This window comes from Cervus canadensis, chromosome 4 (genome assembly GCF_019320065.1).
Source record: "Cervus canadensis isolate Bull #8, Minnesota chromosome 4, ASM1932006v1, whole genome shotgun sequence".
In the NCBI taxonomy this organism is placed as follows: domain Eukaryota; kingdom Metazoa; phylum Chordata; class Mammalia; order Artiodactyla; family Cervidae; genus Cervus; species Cervus canadensis.
Genome location: NC_057389.1, coordinates 94,983,994 through 95,009,912, shown reverse-complemented (window position 1 = coordinate 95,009,912; position 25,919 = coordinate 94,983,994). Strand labels below are relative to the sequence as shown.

At 46.5% G+C, this 25,919-nt stretch overlaps 1 protein-coding gene and 1 pseudogene across 9 annotated transcripts in view; both read left to right on the top strand.

Annotated features, from left to right (window-relative positions):
• CACNA1A (calcium voltage-gated channel subunit alpha1 A) overlaps nucleotides 1–25,919 on the top strand; it is a 387,084-nt gene that overhangs the window by 24,237 nt on the left and 336,928 nt on the right. For 7 of the 9 annotated variants that reach the window (XM_043466834.1, XM_043466833.1, XM_043466837.1 and 4 more), the window contains exon 1: nucleotides 4,504–4,823. In XM_043466834.1, the coding sequence (XP_043322769.1) occupies nucleotides 4,552–4,823 (272 nt within the window). In that variant the 5' untranslated portion in view covers nucleotides 4,504–4,551. Of the gene's footprint in view, nucleotides 1–4,497; nucleotides 4,824–25,919 lie in introns of those variants that run through there. The other 2 variants (XM_043466841.1, XM_043466840.1) reach the window with 1 other exon arrangement.
• LOC122440956 lies at nucleotides 1,377–2,339 on the top strand (annotated as a pseudogene).

Here is a 25,919-nt window from a genome sequence, read left to right as displayed (position 1 = left end):
TCTACTTAGGAGAGGTTTACTTAGGAGAGAGAACATTCTTACTTCGTGGAAGCCTTCAAGCAGAGGAAGAGGAAATAGTCAGCAGAGAGATAAGCCTCTGTTCCCACTCCTGTTGCTTTGCACCATCTCCTTACACCTCTGTATGTTGAGGTGACTCTTGCAATGTTTATGCATGGGATTTAGGCTCCTAATTCTATGTCATTCAGGCTGGCCTTCCTGTGGATTTGCTTTTCTTGGACAGACACTGGGAGGCTAGTGATGGGGGGCTGTTAGGTGGAAAAACTCAGTTTGGGGTTGAAAATATGCTGTTGGGTTACCTGTGGATCTGAACACCATGGGCCATCTCACTTCTAGAAGGAAGAAGAAAAAATTTCTTCCCATGGCTCACAAGGTCCTGTGTGATCTGCTTCATCACCTCCCCACCCTCATCCCTATTACACTTCTCACTCACAGCCACTCAGGCCTCCTTACTGTTCCTTGAGTAAATCACACACAGCCCTACCTCAGGACCTTTGCACATGCTGTTCTCTGCCTGGAACTCTCTTCTCTTAGATACCCAACGTGGCTACTGCTTCAAGTCCTCCAGGTCTCTCTGTTCAGATGTTACTTCCTTAGAGAGGCCATCTCTGACCCCCTATTTAATACAATAACCAGCCCACCCACCACCTCCTGTCATCCTCTGTGGTGAGCAGAATTGTGTCTCCTGCTCCCAAATTCATATGGTGCAGTTCTAATCCACAGTAGAATGTGACTGTATTTTTGTTTTAAGATTTTTTTTTCTTTTGACATGGGCCATTTTTAAAGTCTTCATTGAATTTGTTACAATATTGCTTCTGTTTTATGTTTTGGTTTTTTAGCCCCACGGCATGTGGGATCTTAGCTCCCTGACCAGGCATGGAACCTGCACCCCTTGCATTGGAAGGCGAAGTCTTAACCAGTGGACTGCCAGGGAAGTCCCAGCTTGGGACCATATTTGGAGATAGAGCCTTTAAAGACATAATTAAGACTCCTCTCCCCTGGCCACACTCCTGCTAGGTCTCCACATGAATCCCTCGTGTCCTGCCTTGGCCTGGTCAGCTTGGGATGCCCTGTAGACCCTGGAGGTGGGTGCTGTAGGGCCTTAGGAACCTGGTGGGCTGAGGCTGTCTGCCCCCGGGCCTGGCTGCTCCTGCTGGCTGGAGATCCAGGTTGAAAGCCCAAGGATGCTGGTGTTCAGTTTCCCTTGACTTTGAGGACCTGGGAAGGTCATATGTACCACGGGCATGGCTAGTGTCAGATTGCCCAGCAGTATTTTAAGAAAGCCAGATGCCTGGATCAGAGACTGCAGACACCTTCACACAGACACTGTGCTTTCCTGTAATTGATACTTCTACTTTTCTAGTACCAAGTTAAATGCATGATATTATAAAACTTTTTTTTTTTTTTTTTTTTTTTGCGCCACACTTCAAAGCTTGCAGGATCTTGGTTCCCCGACGAGGGATTGAAACCGGGCCCCCTGCAGTGGAAGTACAGGAAGTGTGGAATCCTAACCACTGGACCACCAGGGAATTCCCATAAAATACTCTTTTATAACATCATCTCACTGAGATCTCCAGGGCTTTTATGTTTATTTTTTTTTAAGATTTAAAAAATTTTTTTTATGTGTGCCATGTTTTTAAAAAGTCTTTATTGAATTTGCTATAGTATTGCTTCTGTACTTTTTTATTGTAATTTTTGGTTGCGAAGCATGTGGGATCTTAACTCACTGACTAGGGATCGAACCCACACCTCCTACCTTGGAAGACAGTCTTAACCACTAGACCACCAGGGAAGTTCCCCCAAGGCTTTTAATATCTTCAGACTATATATTCCCGTTTTCCATAAGACTCAAAAGTCATATAAGCTCTAAGAAATCTACTAAAAAGATAATGAAAAAATTAGAAGATGAAGGGGACTCTGATGCAGAGTGACCATAAATGAGATGAGTGAGCAGGAAGAGAAGCCCAAGGACGAACCCAGGGTGGTCAAAGACAATCTTCATTAGGTGAAAGTAGTGTAGTCTTCTCCATAGGATGTTATCCTGAAGCCAGACCCAGACAGTAGAAGAAACAAAAGTCAGCGCTACAAAGGTGGACTCAGGCTGAACAGGGGAAAAATGATGGAAGACGAGAAGAAGGGAGAAAGTGGGAGATGCACTGGCTCTTCTCATGGGAGAGGATAAAGAAGCAGAAATAGAGATGGTGATGCGAATTCTCCTGAAAAAAAAAAAAAAGTGTTTAAAGAGAAGACTAACAGAAATACCAAGTGGGGCTACGACAGTGGAAAAAGCAAAGTTGCCTAAAAAGAACATGCTCAAATAAATGAACTGTTTTTAGCAATTAACCTGCTTTCTAGTGGTGGGGGAAAGGGCCAGGTTAAAAAGAAGATTTAAAAAAAAATTTTAATTAAGTTCTCCCATCATTTGGAGGGGGAAAGAAAAAAGAAAAAAAAAAATGAGAGAGAAAAAAGAGGCAATTAGGGTAAAATAGAGGCTTCCCAGGTGATGCTAGTGGTAAAGGACCCGGCTGCCAATACAGGAAATGTAAGAGACTCGGGTTTGACCCCTAGGTTGGGAAGATTCCCTGGAGAAGCGCATGACAACCCACTCCAGTATTCTCGCTTGGAGAATCCCATGGACAGAGGAGCCTGGCGGGCTGTAGTCCATAGGGTTGCAAAGAGTCAGGCACAACTGAAGCAATTTAGCACGCACGCATGCAAAGTAAAATTAGAAGAACATTAGGACACATACATACCCAGAGGGGAGACCATGAGAAGACACAGGAAGAAGATGGCAGTCTACAAACCAAGGAGAGAGACCTCCAAAGAAACCAGCCTTGCTGACCCCTTGATCTCCAACCTGCAGCCTTCAGAACAGGGAGGAAATAAATTTCTGTTGTTTAAGGCACCCTGCATGTGGTACTTTGTTATGGCAGCTCCAGCAAATGAATATACCTCTCCTGCTGAATTGCCCTCCACAGCACTTGTAAAAAATTGTATTTATTCATCTGGCTGTGCTGGGTCTCCGTTGCTGCTTGGGCTTTTCTCTAGTTGCGGCGAGCAGGGGGCTGCTCTTTAGTTGTGGTTCTTGGGCTTCACGCTGTTTGAGGCTTCTCTTGTTTTAGAGCGGACTTCCCTGGTGGCTCAGACAGTAAAGCATCTGTCTACAGTGTGGGGGATCTAGGTTCGATCCCTGGGTCGGGAAGATTCCCTGGAGAAGGAAATGGCAACCCACTCTAGTACTCTTGCCTAGAAAATCCCATGGATGGAGGAGCCTGGTGCAGGCTACTGTCCTTGGGGTCGCAAAGAGTCGGACACAACTGAATGACTTCACTTTCTTTCTTTCTTTTGTTTTGGAGCAAGAGCTCTAGGCGCGTGGGTTTCCATAGTTACAGACAGTGGGCGAAGTATTGGGCTCCCGGGCTCTAGAGCACAAGCTCAGTAGTTGCGGCCCAGGGGCTTAGTTGCTCCGCAGCATCTGGAGTCTTCTCAGACCAGGGATCGAACAGGTGTCCCCCACATTCAAGGGCGGATTCATATCTACTGGGCTACCAGGGAAATCCCTCCACAGCACTTTTCAACTCCCAGTCTCCGCATGAGGTATTTATGTTTTTCATGGTCTGCCTCCCCCTCTAGAACCTCCATTCCAGCATAAGGGTGACATTTGTTTGCCTCATTCGCACTGTGTCCCCTGCAGCCAGCGCAAGGCCTGCACACAGCAGCTGCTCACTCAGCATTTGTTGAGTGAATAGTGAATAAAATGGAGACAAAGGTCTTTCCCGGCTCTCAGTCCCTCTGGGGTTTAACCACCTAATGCATTCATAAAGGGTAAGAACTCTGTCCCTTTTCTCTTTCATTAAATTTTTTAAAATTTATTTTTTGGGCTATGCCTCACAGCATGTGGGATCTGAGTTCCCAGACCAGGGATCGAACCCACATCCCCTGCAGTGGAAGTGTCCACAGCAGGGAAGTCTCTTTTTAAAAAATCAGCCAAGGTGGCAAAGGGCAGGGCTCACTCACAGATGGCCATATCCTGTGTGGGTTTTAAAGCCGACCCTTAAACTGCCCCTTTGAGTTTTCTAAGTGACTCTCTGGAGCTCAGAGGAACCAGGGACCAGAGGAGAGTGAACAAGTAGGCTCCTGGCGGCCCATTTTGCAGAGGAGAACGCTGAGATGCTGAGAAATCACAAGTCCCACCCTCGTTGGCCGGCACCTGTGAAGGGGAGCGAGTGTCCTGCGACACAGCCTCTGTGGTCTTTTGCTCCACGGCGCTGCCTTGGTTGCCGGGCAGCTCCTAAGAACTGGCTTCCCAGGCCTGAGTTGCCAAGGAAATACTAATTCCCGTTGGGCCGGTCCTGGGGTGTTTTTTGACTTCCTGTGAAGGAGGCTGGTTGTCTGTGCGGTCCTGGTCCCCTGAGCGCCCTTCTCTCCGCATCGCCCTTACCCTTCCTCTTTCTCGCTCTCTCCTGTCTGCTCCTTTAGTTTCCTCCCGGGCTGGAGGCAGAAGACCCTGGGATTTCTGAGTGAGGCCCATGGATGTCGAAGTCCTCCCGGGTCCTGGACCCCATGTTCTCGCCCCGCAGTGACTATGATGCCCTGTACGACCGCGGCTTGGGCCCCTCAGGTCCGGACGGCGCCCCCGCGCGCACAGCCCGCGTCCCGCCGGACACGCGGTCCCACCTGATGAGCGGCGGCGAGGGGCCCCCTCTGAAGCGACGGGGCGGCGTGGTGGACCACCGCGATGTCATCTTGGCCCACCAGGCGCACAAAATCCACAGCACGCCACAGGCCAGAAGAAAAGAATGGGAGTGAGTATGCCCGGGGTGGTGGGCGACCCACCCCCAGCCTCCGGGATGGGGGGCAGCAGGAAACCGGGGTCTCTTGGGGTCAGGAAGCACCTATTTCTGACAAGCTTCTGGGCGGGGGAGGGGGGCCACTCATATGGCTGGTTGCTGAAGTCTCCAATTCCTTTCCTGCCAGTGGAGCGAATGCTGCTGCCTTGAGTCCTTTAGGTGAACCCCCGGGGCTCACACGGTGCGGCAACGAAGGGGTTAATTGTGGGCGTGGCAGGGCGTGCTCGGATCCGGCAGTGAGTCCACTCAGGGGGGTCGGCAAATATTTCCCCTGGGAGGGACCTTCCCGAACCAGGCTGAGAAATGCTCCTTTCTCGGGGGTGGGGGTGGGGTGGGGGGATGGGGTGGGCAGGTGAGGGGTGGAAAGTGGGGATCACACTTTTACCTCTAGCCTTCAGTCTAAACCTGAAAAGTGGCGTGGGGGTGGGGGGTTGGGAGGATGTGGTGACTCTGATCCCGGGTTCCCTTTCTCTTGGCCAGTGACCCTGAAAGTGGGTCTTCTCCTGGGAGCCATCATTGGATGGAGGAGTGGAGTCAGAGGTGGCTCCGCTGGGTTCGCTCTCCACCTTGAAATCTTTCCAGGCTGTTTGAGGATTAGAAGCGATTTGTGTGAAGAAGATTCAGTCCCCCATATGGAGGGAGAGCTGGTGCTTTTTTTCACTCTCTTTTTCTCAAGAGCTTCTTTGGCCAAGGTGTAGAGCTGGGAGGATTCTTGGGCAGACAGCAGGCAAGTAGGATGTGAATATGAATTCAAGGCTATTGGAGCTGAGGCTGACAGGTTTGCTAATCACTCTTGTGGCCCCAGAAATCCCTTCTCCCACCCACCTCACGCCTGCCAAGTCTGACCTCTTGGAAACTAGCAACTTCATCACTAGGCTTAGGCTCTGGCCTCCCCCACCCCACGCCCCTCCTCCCCACTTTCTGCTTGAAGGGGGAACTGGGTTATAAATGCCAGTTGGGTTCTAGGTGTAGTGATGAGGGAAATATAATTACAGAATGCAATGAAAACTGTATTATCAAAATGTTCAGTTGCTCAGTCGTGTCCGACTCTTTTCAATCCCATGCACTGCAGCACACAGGCCTCCCTGTCCTTCACTATCTCCTGGAGCTTGCTCACACTCCTGTCCATTGCCTCAGTGATGCCATCCAACCATTTCATTCTTTGCCGTCCCCTTCTCTTCCTGCCTTCAATCTTTCCCACCATCAGGGTCTTTTCCAGTGAGTCGGCTCTTCTCATCAGGTGGCCAGAGTTTTGTAGCTTCAGCTGCAGCATCAGTCCTTCCAATGAATATTCAGGGTTGATTTTCTTTAGGATTGACTGGTTTGATTATTATCAAAATGAGCCAGTATTTGTTTTGAATCAGAAAGCTTCAGGTAAGGTGGAAAAGGTGGCTCCAATGCAAACTCTGATATGGTTTCCTGAGGTTAGACTGACATCTGGTGGCATGTTTAGGCATCACATGTAATAGAAAGGTAATGGGGTAAACAAACTTTTTTTTTTTGCCCACGCTGTCTTCCTTTTGACATTCGCTCCCCTCCATCCGTACATCTAGCCACTCACCCACCCACCTTCCTACTGGACCATCCATCATCCATTCATCCATCCACCCATCCATCCACTCAGCAATCTTCCTATCCATCTATCCATTCATCCATCTCCCCATCCCTGCCTCCCTTCACCTGCCCATATATCTATCCACCCATCCATCCATTCTTCCATCTGCCCATCCATCCATCCATCCATTTACTCACCCATCTTTTTATGCATCTATCAATTCATCCATCTCCCTGTCTTTCCTCCCATCCATCCATCCATCCATCCATCCATTTACTCACGCATCTTTTTTTTTTTTTTACTCATGCATCTTTTTATGCATCTATCGATTCATCCATCTCCCTGTCTGTCCTCCCATCCATTCATTCATCCATTGGTCTGTCCATGTTTCTATCCATCCAACCTCCCACCCACCCATCCATCTTCCATTTGTTCACCCGTCCATCCATAGTCATTCACATATCTACTGATCTATGTCTCTGTCTAGTTCTCTGTCTCTCTACCCATCCTTCTATTCCTCAATCCATTCATCCATCCATCCACCCACCTATCATTTCATATTTCATAAATAACCGGTAGTGGTGTTTTAGTCACTAAGTCCTGTCTGACTCTTGCGACCCCATGGACTGTAGTCCACCAGGCTCTTCTGTCCCTGGGATTTCCCAGGCAAACATACTGGAGTGGGTTGCCATTTCCTTCTCCAGGGAACCTTCCTGACTCAGGCATTGAAGCCACATCTGCATTGCAGGTGGATTCTTTACTGACTAAGCCACCAGGGAAGCCCTGAAGTGTTAGATGCTCAGTTGTTTCTGACTCTTTGTAACCCCATGGACTGCAGCCCACCAGGTTCCTCTGCCCAAGGAGTTCTCCAGGCAAGAATACTGGAGTGGGTAGCCATTTCTTTCTCCAGGGGATCTTCCTGACCCAGGAATTGAACCCACGTCTCCTGCATTGCAAGCAAATTCTTTACTGTCTGATCCAGCAGGGACGTGGTGCATCTAATAAATGTAACTTCAATGCTAAATACCACTCCTCTGTTATTCCCCTCTCTGGGCTTCCCTGGTGGCTCAGATGGTAAAGAATTTGATTGCGATGCCGGAGACCTGGGTTCGATCCCTGGGTTGGGAAGATCCCCTGGAGAAGGGAACAGCTACCCACTCTAGTATTCTGGCTCGGAGCATTCCGTGGACTATAGAGTCCATGGGGTCTCAAAGAGTCGGACATGACTGAGCAACTTTCACTTTTTCACTTTCATTATCCCCTCTCTAGGATTCACCTGCTCTCTCCTCTCCTTCCCCATTTATTTCCATTCTCCTCTTGCTTTCTTTTATTTTTTTATTGAAAAATTTGATTAACTCTCAAAGAAACAGCGAAGCTTCTTTAAGGACTTAGACTGAGTTATTTCTGCTGACCTGCAGCAAAGAGACTTTTAGGATGAGGAAACGTGTCAGTGAATTAAAGAATTAAAAAACCCTGTTGCCCAAGGGAAATGATAACTATAGTTTCTAACAATAGTGACAGCTAGTGTTTATTGGCCACCTACTGTATGCCAGACACTTTTTAAAGAAATGTTTATTTATGGCTGTGCTGGGTCTTCATTACTGCGAGGGCTTTTCTCTAGTTGTGGTGAGCGGGGGCTACTCTTGAGTTGTGGTGCTTGGGCTTCTCATTCCTGTGGCTTCTCTTGTTGCGGAGCACAGGCTTTAGGGTGCATGGGCTTGAGTCACTGTGGCTCCCAGGCTCCAGAGCACAGGCTCAACAGTCGTGGCGCATAGGCTTAATTGCTCTGTGGCCCATGGGATCTCCAGATCAGGGATTGAACCCGTGTCTCCTGCATTGGCAGGCAGATTCTTTGCCACTGAGCTACCAGGGAAGCCCTGCATTATCCACAGAATGTAGATTCTGCATTATCCACACTTTACAGATGAAAACAGACAGGGTGGGAGAGGCAAAGTAACTTACTAGAAAGGGGCAGAACTGAGATGCGAACTCCGACCTGTCAGACTCTGAAACTCAAACTCTTTATCATTTGACCAAAGAGTTTTTACTTGCCAAATAGTAAGTGGCAAGCAGTTGCTTTCAACTAACTCAGAAAAGAAGAAAGTCAGTCACATCAGGGAGAAAGACAGAACTGCAGGGTATTCAGACATGGCATGAGGTGCCTTTTCTACCACAGCCTCATTGGATGGTTAGCTTCTGCCTCAGCTTGCCATCACTTTCCCCTAGTCTCTTTCTGGGACCATAAAAAGTCTTGGGGAGTCTTTCTAGCCATGATCTCCAAACTTCTGAACTCCTACCTCTGCCAGCAAAGCCAACACATTTTCAGCATGTGTACATATTTTTTCAGCTTTATTTTTGTTGTTTATTGCCTATTTTTCTTTTCCACTATGGTTTATTATAGGATATTGAGCATAGTTCCCTGTACTATACAGTAGAACTTTGTCGTTTATCCGTTCTGTATATAGTAGCTCACATCTGTTAATCCCAAACTCCCAGTCCTTCCCTCTTCACCTCCCCTCCACCTCGGCAACCATAGGTCTGTTCTTTATGTCTCTGAGTCTGCTTCTGTTTTGTAAGTTCATCTGTGTCATTTTTTAGATCCCACATATAAGTGATATATTGTGTTTGTCTTTCTCTTTCTGACTTGATTCACTTAGTATGATCATCTCTAGGTCCATTCATGCAGCTGCAAGTGGTGGCATTATTTTACTTTTCATGACTGAGTAATATTCCATTGTATACATATGCATCTTTATTCATTCAGTGGTCAATGGACATTAGGTTGTTCTATGTCCTGGCTATCGTGAATAGTGCTGACATGAGCATCAGTTCAGTTCAGTCATTCAGTCGTGTCCGACTCTTTGTGACCGACCCCATGAACTGCAGCACGCCAGGCCTCCCTGTCCATCACCAACTCCCGGAGTTTACTCAGACTCAGGTCCATCGAGTCGGTGATGCCATCCAGACATCCCATCCTCTGTCGTCCCCTTCTCCTCCTGCCCCCAATCCCTCCCAGCATCAGGGTCTTTTCCAATGAGTCAACTCTTCGCATGAGGTGGCCAAAGTATTGGAGTTTCAGCTTCAGCATCAGTCCTTCCAATGAACACCCAGGGTGCATATATCTCTTCTTTTCTTTTTAAAAGATTTTATTGGAATATAGCTGAGTTGCAATGCTGTGTTAGTTTCTGCTGTATCACAAAGTGAATCAGTTATGCATATACATATATCCACTCTTGTTTAGACTCTTTTCTTGTGTAGGCCATTACAGCGTGTTGAGTAGAGTTCCCTATGCTATACAGTGGATACTTACTAGTTATCTATTTAATTTATATATATGTATATATGTATAGTGCTGTATATATGTCAATTCCAATCTCCCAGTTTATCATTTTCCCCCTTGCCCCTGGTAACCATGAGTTTGTTCTCTACATCTGTAACTGTATTTGTTTTGTAGATAAGTTCATTTGTACCCTTTCTTAGATTCCACATGTAAGTGATATCTTAGATTTGTCTTTCTCTGTCTGACTTACTTCACTCAGTATGACAATCTCTAGGTTTATCAGTGTTGCTGCAAATGGCAGCATTTTTTTCTTTTTCTTTTTATAGCTGAGTAACCTTCCACTGTCTATGTGCACCATATCTTCTTTCTCTCTTCCTCTGTTGATGGACATTTAAGGTTGGTTCCATGTTGCGGCTGTTGAGAATAGTGCTTCTGTGAACCTTGGGGTGCATATATCTTTTCAAATTAGTTTTGCCCAGATAAATGCCCAGGAGTGGGATTGCTGGATCACATGGTAACTCTGTTTTTCGTTTATTGAGGAACCTCCGTATGGTTCTCCATAGTGACTCTTCCAACTTACGTTCCCATCAACTGTGTCGGAGGGTTCCCCTTTCTCCACACCCTCTATGGCACTTGCTATTTGTAGACTTTTTAATAATGGTCATTTCTGACCAGAGTGAGGTGATACTTCATTGTAGTTTTGATTTGTATTTCACTAACAATTAGTGATTTTGAACATCTTTTCATTAACATATTTTTATTTATGTGATTATATAAGTATTCCACTAAAATTATTATATGCACTATAAAATCTACACAAATCAAAATGTTAAAAGGGTGAAATGCCAATGAGATAAATAGTTTTAAATGGTTTTAGTTTGTGAAAGTTATCCTGTGTTTTGTAAGAGCTTTTAAGGGCTTCCCAGGTGTCACACTGGTAAAGAATCTGCCTAATAAGGCGGGAGACGCAGGAGATGTGAGCTCAATCTCTGGGAGGAGGAAATGGCAAGCCACTCCAGTATTCTTGTCTAGAGAATCCCATGGACAGAGGAGCCTGGAATGCTACAGTCCATGGGGTGGAAAAGGGTTGGACATGACTGAACATGCACGCACAAGCTTATTCTGCAAATATTCAAATACACTAAGAGTAGAGAGAGCCCCACATACCCATTACCCAAATATAATCACCAGCATTTAGACTTATAAGTCCATTTTTCTCTTTATTTTTGAGCTATTTTAAAGCAAATTCCAGACCTTATATGATTTTACAAACTTCCGTCTACATCTCTTAAAAGCACACAAGTATTTTCTTACTGCTATCACACTGACAAAATTAACAATGATTTTTAAATGTCATCTAATTTCCAGTCCACATTCAGATTTTCCTGCTTGTTTTTTTACAGTCAGTTTCTTTGAATCGAGAAAGTCTGTTTCTTACATTTGGTAGTCACATCTTTTTTTACAAATTGTAGTGAAATAGACATAACATAAAATTTGCCATTTTCACCGCTTTTAAATGGTGACGTTCAGTACGTTCATATTTTTATGCAGCCACCACACCATTCATCTCTAGAACTTTTTTCATTTTGCAAAACTGAAACTCTGTCCCCATTAAATACTAGCTCCCATCCCTCTCCCCCTTCTTTTGACAACCACCATTCTACTTTCTGTCTCTATAAATGTGGCTGCTCTGGGGACCTCATATAAGTGGAATCATACAGTATTTGCCGTTTTAGCATAATGTCCTCAAGGTTCATCCACGTCACACATGTCAGAATTTACTTCTTTTTTGAGGCTGAGTACTATTCCATTGTGTGAATGAACTGCGTTTTGTTTATGCATTCATCCACTGATGGACACTTGGGTTCTTTCTGCATTTTGGTGATTATGAATAATGCCGCTGTGAAAATATGTATATATCTATATCTATCTTTGGGACCCTGCTTTCAGCTCCACTGGGTCTGTACACAGAATGGGAATTGCTGGATCATGTGGTAATTCTGCTGAATCATATGGGCTTCCTAGGTGGCTCAGTGGTAAAGAATGCCTGCCACTACAGGAGCTACAGGAGAGGCAGGTTCGATCCCTGGAGTGGGAAGATTCCCTGGAAGAGGAAATGGCAGCTGACTCCAGTATTCTTGCCTGGAGATTCCCCATGGACAGAGAAACCTGGTGGGCTACAGTCCATGGGGTCTCGGAAGAGTCAGACACAACTGAGTGACTGAGCACACTCTCATGCTAATGCTATAGACTTTTTTTCAAGTTTTTTTCCAAATGTTTATTTATTTGACTGCATCTGGCTTAGTTGAGGCATGTGTTCTGGCATATGGGCTTCCCTAATTGCAGCACGCGGGCCCAGCTGCCCTGAGGCATGTAGAATGCCAGTTTCTTGACCAGGAATCAAATCCGAGTCCCCTGCATTCTAAGGTGGATTCTTAACCACTGGGCCACCAGGGAAGTCCTCTATATATGTATCTTTGGGACCCTGCTTTCAGCTCCTCTGGGTCTGTACACTGAATGGGAATAACTGGATGATATAATTCTGTGGGCTTCCTAGGTGGCGCTAGTGGTAAAGAACCTGCTTGTCAATGCAGGAGACGTAAGAGATGTGGGTTGGATCACTGGGTCAGGAAGATCCCCCGGAGGAAGGCACAGCAACGCACTCTAGTATTCTTGCCTGAAAAATCCCATGGACAGAGGAGCCTGGCAGGCTACAGTCCATGGGGGTCACAAAGAGTCAGACACAACTCTTTGAGCACAAGAACACGAAGGAGGATGAAGTGTACCACCACAACACGGTTATTTATCTTGTTTCTTGTCTGTCCTGCTGAATAGAATGTCCACAGAAGGGGTGTTTGTCTGGGTCCTCAGTGCCTGAGACTGAGACTGGACCCATAGGTGCTCAGGAAATATCTGTTGAAGGAAAGCACCAGATAAGAATGCGTGAGGGAGGGTTGCTGCCGAGCAGATATGTGGATTTGGTCCACCATACACGCAGGATTAAGCAAGTGCAATGCTTTGTTTTAAATGAAACAATAGCAGACATGGAAGTTTGCGTATTTGCTTCCACGCTTTCACAGATGTACTCTCTGGGGTGGCCCTGATCCACTCTGGAGGTTCTTAGACCCAGAGTTGATTGAGGAGAGGCTCCCTCCCGCTCCTCCTCTCCCTTCTCTCCTTCACTGCTCCCTCCTTCCGTCTCCCTGACTCCTCCCTCCCTTCCCTCTACCACTCTGTCTCCTTTCCTCAGCCCTGCATGGCTTCCTCCTTCTTTACTACAGCCCCCTCTATCTGCCTCCCTCCTATCCATCCCCTCCTCCCTTCTCCTCTCCACACCCTCCCTCCTCCCTTCTCTCCACCCTTCCCTCCTCCCTTCTCCTCTCCATCCCATCCCTCCTCCCTTCTTTCCACCCCTCCCTCCTCCTTTCTCCTTTCCACCTCCTCTTCTCTCCACACCCTTCCTCCTCTGTTCTCTCCACCCTTCCCTCCTCTGTTCTCCTCTCCATACCCTCCCTCCTCCCTTCTCTCCACCCCTCCCTCCTCCCTTCTCCAACCTCTCCCCCCTCCCTTCACCTCTCCCCCGCTCCCTCTTCCCTTCTCCTCTCCATTCACCCCATCTCCTTTCCTCACCCCTTCACCCCTCCCTTCCTTCCCCCCTCCCTCCTCCCACCAGTATTTAGGACACCACCAGCTCACTGAGTGGCCTTGGGGACGCATCAGTCAACAGTCAGCTCTTTCCAGAATGACACTCTCCAGTCAGCAGGAAAATCCAACACGAAGCAAATGGTGACAAGCAGGAAGAGTGCCCAGACAGGGGCTATATAAGAGTCTGGGGGGAGCTGGGGGAGTGTCCCCAGGAAGAAATTTCCAGGCTAGTTCCTCTCACACTTGACTACACTTTTGAACCCCTATGGAGGGTCTTGTTAAATGCAGATTCTGACTCAGCAGATCTGGGCCAGAGCCTGGGACTCTGTGTTTCTTTCTAAGTCTCCCAGCTGGAATCAGTGCTGTTGACTGTGGACCGTGGTCTGAGTAGCCAACTGAGCCATCATTATTATTATCATCAAACAGAGGATGTGGGTGGGAGAATGGAGGGCAGGGAGAGAAGAGCTAAGCAAACTGCAAGGAGTATCATGAATAATACTTGTGCTGTGATGATAATGATGATAACAAATATTTGTGGAGGACTTAATATCTGCAGGGCACAGTTCCAAGCCCTTTATATATATATAAACTCATTTAATCCTCATCCCCATTGTTATAAATAAGATTGGGCAGTATGCTGTTGTTTTCCGAAGCATTTCTAAGTTTCATATCTTACCGCAAGCACACAACAGTCTCATGAAGCAGCCAGGGCAGGCATTTTTGCTGTTATTATTTTTTTATTGTGAATTTATTATTATTATTTTGGCTGCTCTTTGATCTTCGTTGTGGGGCTTCCCTGGTGGCTCAGATGATGAACAATCCTCCTGCAATACAGGAGGCCCAGTTTCAATCCCAGGGTGGGAAAGATCCCCTGGAGAAGGGAATGACAACCCACTCCAGTATTCTTGCCTGGAGAATCCGCTGGACAGAGGAGCCTGGCAGGCTACAGTCCGTGGGGTTGCAAAGAATTGAACATGACTGGTCTGGAACAGCGCCTGGCACAGAATAAGTGTTCTGTAAGCAACCAGCTTTGGGCATTGCGTGGGGAAAAGGAAGCCAGGGGGACCCTATTCTCCCCTGGGTTCACCCCTTTTCACTTGCGGCGGCCACGACTAGCCACCAGGTGGCGCTGTGGCTTCCGCGTCTGGAGAGCTCAGACCAGAAGAGGTGCGGGAAGCGGTCCCCAAACCTTCCACGGTACCTACTTCCTGGCTTCATCCTTCCTGCTCTCGGTGGACTGAGAAATGGAAGACAGCCCCAAATCAAGAATCCAGTTTTCATCAGCTAGTACTCAATCGTTCCATATATGGCGATTTCTTTTTCATACACCAAGTGCTTGGTAAAGACGAATTGAGAGAGGCTTTGATTAGCTCAGGGCTTGATTAGCTCCCAGAAGTGCTAAAAGGTTTCAGGTGGGTCCTGGGATCAAGTGTGGGGCCCAGCTGTCTTTGTTCTGGGATGTGGTTGAATTCCTGGACTAGGAGCCAGATAGCAGGAGTTCAAATCGCAGTTCTGGCCCTCCCTGATTGGGGGAGGAGTATTATCTGCTCTGCCTCAGTTTCCTCATCTGTAAAATGGGGATAACGATAACACCTGCCTTTGGGCTGCTGACAAAGATGAAATTCAATGCATTATTAGATAACAAGCATTTAGAACAGTGCAGGTGTATAGTAAGCCTTGATAACCGTTTGCTATGGTCTGGAGGAGGGTAGACCTTTAAGCTTCTGGAAGCCTAAATTAACACACAGTTAAAAACAAAAAAGAATAGCAGGTTGTGAAGACATCACAACTGAAACCTGGCCCTTAAAGAAGACCTGCTTGAGAATCAGAGCACCTTTTTTTTTTTCCTTCTCTTTTCAGGGAGGCAGTTGGACAATTCTAGCCTAGTTGATATTAAAAAAAAAAAAAAAAAATAGGTCTGGTCCCAGGGAGCTTCTTTTTCAGCGCTGCTGTCTGGTTTTAGTGCAGAAAGACCCTCCTTTTGTCCTTTGAATTAGCAGCTTTGGCTGCAGCTAGCTGTGGAGGGCCTGGGGAAGCCACCCTGCCCCCCGGCGATGGCGTCCTTTTTGATCTATCAGGTTTTCCACATGAGTCTTTGGAACCCAAGCAGCTTGTGAGATCCTCCCGGAGTCACCATCCTGCTTACTGCTGCCACCATCTTTTATTCTGCCACCATCACTCTGAAAGTCTGTCCTTTCAACCCTGCAAGGTTCTTTTCATAGTGTCTGTGCACTTTTTCTCCAAGCTCTCGCAATTGCTTCCACCCAGGTGGGTCTATCGGCTTCATTTCTGCCTATGCTTTTACTCTTATTATTCTCACTTTTGGCCAAGGCTCACTAGCCACGTTTCTGTTCCCTGTATTTGCAAGTGCTTGCTCACCTCAGGACCTTTGCACTGGCTCTTCCCTGACCGGCGTGCTTTTGCCATGGCTGACTCCAACTTGCCTTCCAATCTCAGCACAGATGTCACCTCACGTAAAGCTGCCCCCTCCCCCTCCCAGGGATCATATCACTCTGTTCATTACAATTAGGTATTTTTCTCTTACATTATTAGACTGCCAGCAACTTGAGGGCAGGTTTTCTTTTGGTCTTTCTTGTCCACTACTGTGTCCCCAGTGCTTGGGAAAGTGCCAAGTGCATAGAAGACACCAGTGTTTGTTGTTGTTCAGTCGCTAAGTTGTGTCTGACCCTTTGAGACCCCATGGACTGCAGCACCCCAGGCTTCCCTGTCCTTCACTATCTGCTGGAGCCTGCTCAAACTCTTGTCCATTGATTCGGTGATGCCATCCAACCATCTCCTCCTCTGTCACCCCTTTCTCCTCCTGCCCTCAATCTTTCCCAGCATCAGGGTCTTTCCCAATGAGTTGGCTCTTTGCATCAGGTGTTTGTTGAGTGAATAGCCAATCGATCCATGGGAACTTGAACATCTGTACTGATGTTCTTTTTATGTCTCTCACTTAGAGACCTGAAAGCCCCTTAAAACAAGTGAACCTGATTTTCTTTTTTTAGTTCTCTGCCCGGGGCATCCTCTGGTTCCAAGTTCTGCATGCTGTACTCAAGGGGGTCTGCCTGGAAGAGGAGACAGATATGCAGACTAGTGATTGCATGCAGTATCCAGTACACAGAGACCAGTCCCTGTTTATCCCACAACTGCCAAAACCCCAGCCTTGGGCAGACGGGCTTAAGGTATGGGCTCAAGAGGTCCTTACCCCAGCACCCATTTCACAGAGGAGGCAACTGAGGCACAGAAAGAAAAATAATTAATCCAGTAGGGCAGAACCAACCTTGGAACCAGATCTGTTCAAGTCCAGGCCCAGGTTCTTGATTTCTGTCCTTACATGATCATGAATTTGGAAACACCTGGCACATAGTGGAATGAATGAATGAAGTGTAATCATTAAGTTTTCCCCTGCATTTTAGGTACTCAAATCCATGGAGGCAAAGCCTTTCTCTATTAATCCTTGAATCTTTGGAATTGTTCGCACAGAGCTTTGTGGGTAGAAGGCACACAATATCTGTTGAACTTGGTTGTGTCAAGTCTGAGATGGTTTCAGAATGAAATCTATAAAATCCTGACGGCATGACTCATTCTTTAAATCCTGGCCACTAGAATGAGCCTGATGAAGGCCAAATTAGGATTAAATGATATAACTTCTTACCTTCTAACATTTCCAATGTTTCAAAGCCCCTTCAGATAGGGGCAAGCCTTATAACCCCTGGATGAGCTCAGAGCCCACCGTTCAGATCAACAGCAGTGCAGTTAAAAATTAATTCCACCATCTCCTTGAAATGCCACTTTGCAAAGCCAACATGTTCTGTGGGCTTCCAAGAAGGCTGTTCTTGCCTGTTTAAAGGTTTTCTGGACTCCTCCAGGCAGACCCCCTGGAGTAAATCACACAGGACTTGGAACCAGAGAATACCCTGGGCAGAGAACTAAAGAAAAAATGGAGTTCACTTATCTTAAGTGATTTTCAGGTCAGGTCTCTAAGCCAGAGACATAGAAAGAGCATCAGTGTAGACTTTCAGGTTCGCAGGGATTAGTTATTCACTCAACAAACATTCCCTGGAGAAGGAAATGGCAACCCACTCCAGTATTCTTGCCTGGAAAATCCCATGGACAGAGGAACATGGCGGGCTGCAGTTCATGGGGTCACAAAGAGTTGGACACGACTGAGCAACTGAACACAGCAAACATTGGTGGCTTCTATGCATTGGGCACTTTTCTAAGCACTGGGGACACAGTAGTAGACAAGAAGGACCAAAGAAATCCTGTCTTCAAGTTGCTGGCAGTCTAACATAGGAGAAAATAGCTACGTGTAGATAATAACCAGAGTGATATGATCCTTGGGGCTGTGGGTGGGTGTGTGTGCTCTGCATGAGGTGACATCCGTGCTGGAATTGGAAGGCAAGTTTGGGCCAGCCATGACAAAATCACTACAGGTCAGGGAAGAGCCAGTGCAAAGGTCCTGAGGTGAACAAGCACTTGAAAATACAGAGAACAGAAAAGTGTCTAGTGAGCCTTGGCCAAAAATGAGAGTAATATTAATACTGGTTTTCTGGGAGGGCCCCACATGTGGGGCAAAGAAGAGATTGGAAAGCAAAAGGAGCTGCCTTCAAATCTGAGACCATCCCATTAGAGCTGGGTGATCCTGAGCAAATGCCACAGCCTCTCTGAGTGCTGGGCGAGGTTACAAAAGTTCCTGGTCTTGGGGAGTGCGTTGATGAGGCAAGGCTCAGATCACAGGGTCTTGGAGGAAAATTCACTCTCGTCTTTCCCCCGTTCTGGTCTGTGGACCGCCACGTAGCTCCTCCAGTTTGCATCTTGGCTCAAGGGATGCTGAATAAGAGACCCACACAGCTTAGGGGTTCTGGAGTTAGCCTGGCGGGATTTATGTTCTGGTTCTCCTATTTGCTGTGTGACCTTGGACAGGTGACCCCGCCTCTCTGAGCACTGGGAGCACGGAGTCTCAGCCACTGCACCACCAGGGAAGTCCCTGAATGTGTTGAGTTTTTCTGCAGCTGTGTGGTTGAAATTCTTTACAAATTGGTGTGGAGCCTGCCTGTGCATTGGGCCTATTGATCAGCCTATTGGAACATTCTGGAACTCTTCAGTTCTTGCCTCCGAATAAGAAGTCCCCATTTAAAAGGGGCTTCATCAAATGAGGAGAGCTGGAGAGCTGATTTGGTTTCTTAGCCACGAATTAGTTCCTGTAAGTGCTGCCAACTCTTTAGATCTGTGTCTAAAATCTCCAGTCCCGAGTTGGATATGTGTTCAGGACTCTGGCTGACCTCAGCAGGTTAGCAGCATGGCAGAGTCTTAGATTTCTTTGTGGTGGAAAAGAGTTTTTGGTGACAGTGCATCTAAGTGACTTTGGATGTTCTGCAGGAAAATCAGCGGCAAAATTTTCATTCCGGCAGCCTTCACAGCTCTAAGCACCCTTTTGCCGTTGTTTAGTCACTAAGTCGCGTCCAACTCTTTGCGACCCCATGGACTGCACCATGCCAGGCTTCGCTGTCCTTTACCATTTCCTGGAGTTTGCTCAAACTCATGTCCATTGAGTCGGTGATGCCATCCAACCATCTCATCCTCTGTCATCCCCTTCTCCTCCCGCCTTCAATCTTTCCCAGCATCAGGGTCTTTTCCAGTGAGTTGACTCTGCATCAGATGGCCAAAGTATTGGAGCTTCAGCCTCAGCATCAGTCCCTCCAATGAACATTCAGGGTTTCTTTCCTTTAGGATTGACTGGTTTGATCTCCTTGCTGTCCAAGGGACTCTCAAGAGTCTTCTCCAGCACCAGCATTCAAAAGCATCAATTCTTCAGCGCATAGCCTTCTTTATGGTACAACTCTTACATCCGTACCCCTTAGAGGGACTGTTAAAAAACTCAGGTATGGGACTTCCTTGGTAGTCTGGTGTTTAAGAATCTGCCTGCAAATGCAGGGGACACAGGTTCCATCCCTGGTCCGGGAAGATCCCACATGCCATGGAGCAACTAAGCCCATGCGTTTCACAACTACTGAGCCCTCAGGCCTACAGCCCATGCTCTGCAACGAGAGAAGCCATTGCAATGAAAAGCCCTCACATCACAACTAGAGTAGTCCCTGCACGCCACAACTAGAGAAAGCCTACACACAGCAACAAAGACCCAGCACAGCCAAATAAATAAAATAAATTAAAACAAACAAACAAACCGCAGGTATTGCAGGGGCCACTTGGAGTTTTTGATTCAGCAGTTTGGGGGCCTGAGAATCTGCACTTCTCACAAGTTCCCAGGTGATGCTACTGCTGGTCCAGGGAGCACGCTTTGAGAAGCATGTATTTCATTAAGTAGTTTCCAACTTCAATGCACATTAAGATCACCTGGGAAGGAACTTCCCTGGTGCTCAGCAGCTAAGACGCCACACTCCCAATGCATGGGTTCAGTCCCTGGTGAGGGAACTAGATGCCACATGCCACAACTAAGAGGTTGCATGCTGCAACTAAAAAAAAAAAAAAGATCTTGCATGCTGCAAGCAAGGTCCGGCACAGCCAAATAAATAAATGAATGTTGTTGTTATTCAGTCACTAAGTCGTGTCTGACTCTTTACAACCCCATGGACTGTAGCCCACCGGGCTCCTCTGTCCATGGGATTTCCCAGGCAAGAATACTGCAGTGGGTTGCCATTCCCTTCTCCAAGGGAATCTTTCCGAACCAGGGATCGAACCACGTCTCCTGCATTGGTAGGCAGATTCTTTACCACTGAGCCAGCTGGGAAATCTCCTAAATAGGAGATTTAGGAAGCCCTAAATAAAAGCCCTAAATAAAAAAAATATTTTTTTAAATGGTTACCTGAAATGTTTTTAAAAATTCCCAACACCCAGGTGGTAGCCCCCATTAAATCTCTCTCTGGGGTGGAGTACAAGGATGGGCACTTTGAAAGTTTCCGGGTGATTCTCACTGGTTGTTATGCTTGAGAACCAAAGGGCGGGTCATCACTCTTCACTTTGCTCATGATACACTCACAAGAGGCTCCTGAATTTATGCACAACTAGCAAATTAAAAATCTGTTGGGGGGATAAAAAAAAATCTTGGTGTCTAATCCATTCCTCAACGTGGAATTGTTCCCCTCTGATTCATGGCTTGGATTCTAATTCTTTTGGCTTCTGTGATCTCCTCTTTGTGTATTCAGTAGAGATGTTCAGCTGGGAGACACTGGTACGGGTGATTGTTCAAATATTAGCATATTTCCATACTGGTTAGTAAATAGCTATTGCCTGGAGCCCCCGAGTCAGTTCCACCTCCAGCCACGTCCCTTCCTGGGTTCTCCTATACCTCCGGGTAATCCGCACGCCAAGGGTGGTGCCTCTTGCTGGTCACTAAGTATTTTGAATTTCTCCACAGTGCATTTGACCTGCTTGCCCATCTCTATATTTTTAGTTTTTTTTTTTGTCTGAGCAATGGGGTATCTGGAATAGGTAGAAGGTGGGTTTGCAAGCTCAGGAATGCATGAAAGTGCCTTTATGTTTGGAGAGAGGGTGGTGCTGATTCCAATCCTGGCTGTGACCTTGACCTGCTGGGGAAGTCCTGTAACCCCTCTGTGCTTCAGTTTCCCCACATGGTTGGGGTGAAGCTCAAATGAATTACCGCATGGACAGGTCTTAGAATGGGACCTGCTCTGTAGTTATCATCATTTAAGTATTAGTGTTTGTGTTAGTTATCTAGTGCTGGGTAACAAATGGCCATGAACCATGTCACAAATTCCCACAAACTTAGTGACCTTTTTTGTGTGTGTGGCCACACCATGTGGCATGCAGGATCTTAGTTCCCTGACCAGGGATCGAACCTGTGCCCTGTGCCATGGAAGTGCAGAGTCTTAACCACTGGACCACCAGGAAAGTCCCTTTAGTGACTTTAAATAACACATGTTTATTATCTCACTGTTTTTATGGGTCAGGGATCTCCATGTTACCTCAATGGACCCTCTGCTTCTGGATCACTCACAAGGCTATAATCAGGATGTTGGCCAGAGTTGGGTCTCATTCAAAGCCTCGACTGGGGAAGGATCTGCCTTCAAGCCACACCTGGTTGTTGACAATGTTCAGTCCTTGCACACTGTTGAACTAAGGGCCTCAGTTCCTAATTTTTGGACAGAGGCCACCCTCGGCTCCTCCCCAATATGGCAGCTTGCTTTGTCAAAGTCAATATAGAGAGTCTGCTAGTAAGACAGAAGCTGGAATGTTTTGCAGCCTAATTACAAAAGTGACATCTTTTTGATACATGGATGCAATGGAATACTGTTGTCTTGTGTTAATCGCTCAGTTGTCTCCGACTCTTTGTGACTCCATGGGCTGTAGCCTGCTAGGCTCCTCTGTCCGTGGAATTCTCCAGGCAGGGGATACTGGAGTGGGTTACCATTTCTTTTTCCAGGGGATCTTCCTGATCCAGGAATCGAACCTGGGTCTCCTTCATTGCAGACAGATTCTTTTACTATCTGAGCTGCTAGGGAAACACACAATGGAATACTGCTCAGCCACAAAAAAGAACAAAATAATACCATTTTCAGGAACACAGATGCAATTAGATATTATCATACTAAGTGAAGTAAGTCAGACAGAGAAAGACAAATACCATATGATACCACTTATATGTGGAATCTAAAATATGGCACAAATGCACTTATCTACAAAACAGGAACAGACACACAGATGTAGCGATCAGACGTGTGGTTGCCAAGGTGGTGGGGTAGGGAGAAGGATGGACTGGGAGTTTGGGGTTGGTAGATGCAAGCTATTACATTGAGAATGGATAAACAACAAAGTTCTTTTTTTTTTCTTTTTTTTTTTTTTGTATCTGTTTTTTTTTTTTCATTTATTTTTATTAGTTGGAGGCTAATTACTTTACAATATTGTAGTGGTTTTTGTCATACATTGACATGAATCAGCCATGGATTTACCTGTATTCCCCATCTCGATCCCCCCTCCCACCTCCCTCTCCACCCGATCCCTCTGGATCTTCCCAGTGCACCAGGCCTGAGCACTTGTCTCATGCATCCAACCTGGGCTGGTGATCTGTTTCACCCTAGATAATATACATGTTTCGATGCTGTTCTCTCGAAACATCCCACCCTTGCCTTCTCCCACAGAGTCCAAAAGTCTGTTCTATACATCTGTGTCTCTTTTTCTGTTTTGCATATAGGGTTATCGTTACCATCTTTCTAAATTCCATATGTATGTGTTAGTATGCTGTAATGTTCTTTATCTTTCTGGCTTACTTCACTCTGTATAATGGGCTCCAGTTTCATCCATCTCATTAGAACTGATTCAAATGAATTCTTTTTAATGGCTGAGTAATATTCCATGGTGTGTATGTACCACAGCTTCCTTATCCATTCATCTGCTGATGGGCATCTAGGTTGCTTCCATGTCCTGGCTATTATAAACAGTGCTGTGATGAACACTGGGGTACACATGTCTCTTTCAGATCTGGTTTCCTCGGTGTGTATGCCCAGAAGTGGGATTGCTGGGTCATATGGCAGTTCTATTTCCAGTTTTTTAAGGAATCTCCACACTGTTCTCCATAGTGGCTGTACTAGTTTGCATTCCCACCAACAGTGTAAGAGGGTTCCCTTTTCTCCACACCCTCTCCAGCATTTATTGCTTGTAGACTTTTTTTTCTACTCTGTAGTACAGGGAATTATATCCAGCCTCCTGGGATAAAGCATAATGGAAAAAAATATTAAAGAATGAATAAAGTGTGTGTTAGTCGCTCAGTCTACATGTGTAAAACCGAGCCACTTGGCTGTACACCAGATGGCACAACAATGCAAATCAACTCAGCTTCAGTAAAGTGACATCTTCTCAATGCTGAGATGTTCCCCTGGTCAGAAACAGCTTCCTCAGGAAGCAGAACTATGCAGAGCTGTGAGTACAAGCAGGTGGAGTCCATTGGTGCCATCTCAGAAGCTGCCTTCTGCAGTTTTTTTTTCTTTTTCATTTTTGGGTATAGGTAATATAACCTTGAGAGTCCCTTGGACTGCAAGGAGATCCAACCAGTCCATCCTAAAGGAGATAAGTCCTGGGTGTTCATTGGAAGGACTGATGCTGAAGCTGAAACTCCAGTACTTTGGCCACCTCATGCGAAGAGTTGACTCATTGGAAAAGACCCTGATGCTGGGAGGGATTGGGGGCAGGAGGAGAAGGGGACGACAGAGGATAAGATGGCTGGAAGGCATCACCGACTCGATGGGCATGAATTTGAGTAGACTCCGGTAGTTGGTGATGGACAGGGAGGCCTGGCATGCTGCGATTCATGGAGTCACAAAGAGTCAGACACGACTGAGCGACTGAACTGAACTGAACTGAATATAACCTTGGCCTTCCTTGGTGGCTCAGATGGTAAGGAATCTGCCTACAATGAAGAAGACTCGGATTCAGTCCCTGGGTCAGGAACATCCCCTGGAGAAGGGAATGGCAATGCACTGCAGTATTCTGACCTGGAGAATTTCATGGACAGAGGAGCCTGGCAGCCTATAGTCCATGGGGTCACAAAGAATCGGACACAACTGAGCAACTAACACACAAACACACACACACTCACTCACACACACTCACTTTATAACCTCAGTCATCATTTTTCCCTCTTGGGGCATGGGTATCTTGGGGCAGTATCAAAGCATCCAGAAGCCCCTTGAATCATCAGTCCTCATTGGTTACCTTTGAGACCTTCCCATGTCCCAGAATGCAGGGTTCCTTCAAGTTGTAGATCCAATGGCTTCTGAGACAAGTTGGAGACCTAGGAATCTTTGGGGTTGCCTAGAACTTTTCATGAGGGTCTAGCCACCCTGGACGCTCCATGCATCCTTCTGCTCTTGGGGAACTTTTTGTACATGGGGAATCCCCCAACCTCCAGGTCTTCCACTTGCTGACCCTTCAAGGCATCTGGGAACCCTTGGACAGAGCTAATGTACTTTCCTCAATGAGTTCGGGGTTTCCTAAGAGACAAGGAAGGTGTTGACTTCAAAGCTTTTTTGTCTCTTCTGAGGCAGGAGACCTCAACTTTCTGTAACAGAGAGAAAGATGTTTCGTATTGGAAGAGAGAGCCATACAAAAAATTTCCACTGGCTATCTATCTTATAACATATGTTAATATATATGTTTCCATGCTACTCTCTCCATCCTATGGGGCTTGTAATGTAATGTAATGTAATGAGTTCAGTCATGTCCGACTCTTTGTGGCCCCATAGACTGTGGCCTGCCAGGTTCCTCTGTTCATGGAATTTACCAGGCCAGAATACTGGAGTGGGTTGCCATTCTGTCCTCCGGGGATCTTCCTGACTCAGGGATCGAACCTGCATCTCAACATCTCCAACATTGACCGGCAGGTTCTTTACCACTAGCGCCACCTGGGAAGCCCTATGGGACTTTTATAAGGATCAAATAGGGAAGTATTTGTAAAATACTTGGTAAACCAGCATTGCCAAACTTAGTGGCCAAGTAACAGATGATTGGAGCAGGCTTGATTTAGGTGATGCGTTTCAGTGAATTCTCAGCTTCCATCCCAGACAACAGGGAATGGTGAGGCCTGTGGCCAATTGGAAAGCTCCAGCTCCGCCCCCTCTCCCCCTCCCCAAGGATACTGTCGTCATTAGATAGAACCTGGTTGATGCCAGATGGGAATATGGCTCAGTGTGGCTAAATCTTCTGATTTTATGAGAAGAGGCAAAAATTCCATCTTTATGTATGATCTCCTGATTTGTCCTTATATTTATATCTTAAGATGTAGGTAGACCAAGGAAGGTTTTGTGAGCTTTCTTTAGCATCTGCCATAAAACCTAGTACTCTGGATACTAGTTATTAATTTCCCAAGGGTTCTTAAAACTGGAAGGCAAGGTGAGCCAGAGGGAGACCTAGAAGGAGGAGATGCCATGTGGCAATGAAGATAAGGCAGATCTGAACTGGGACAGTAGTGTGGAGAGCAAAGATTGGAAAGACCCAAGAACATTTCAGATGGAGAATCAATATCATTGACTAGGGCAGAGATCCTTCACATTTGCTGAGTCATAGAGCCCGATGGGGGCTTCCACTGTGGCTCAGCTGGTAAAGAATCCGCCTGCAGTGCGGGAGACCTGGGTTCGATCCCTGGGTTTGGGAAGATCCCCTGGAGAAGGGAAAGGCTACCCACTCCAGTATTCTGGCCTGGAGAGTTCCATGGACTGTATAATCCAAGGGGTTCCAAAGAGTCGGACACGACGGAGCCCTTTGGAGTCCAATGAAGCCCAGGAACCCTTTCCCAGAATTGTGGGTTTTTTTTTTTTTTTTTGGCCATGCCATGCAGCATCCAGGATCTTTGTTCCCCAACGAGGGATAGATCCCTTGACCCCATGCAGTGGAAGCATAGAGTCAACCACTGGACCATCAAGGAAGTCCCCAGAATTGTTTTTAAACAAATAAAATCAAACACAAGTAAGACCAATTATATTGAAAATTCTTTATCAAAATATCTTTAAGTGGTGGATTTGCATACATAACTAATGTGCTTCTTTAATAACCTGTGAGAAACAAGACCTGATGATAGGCCCAACAATTTCAAGTA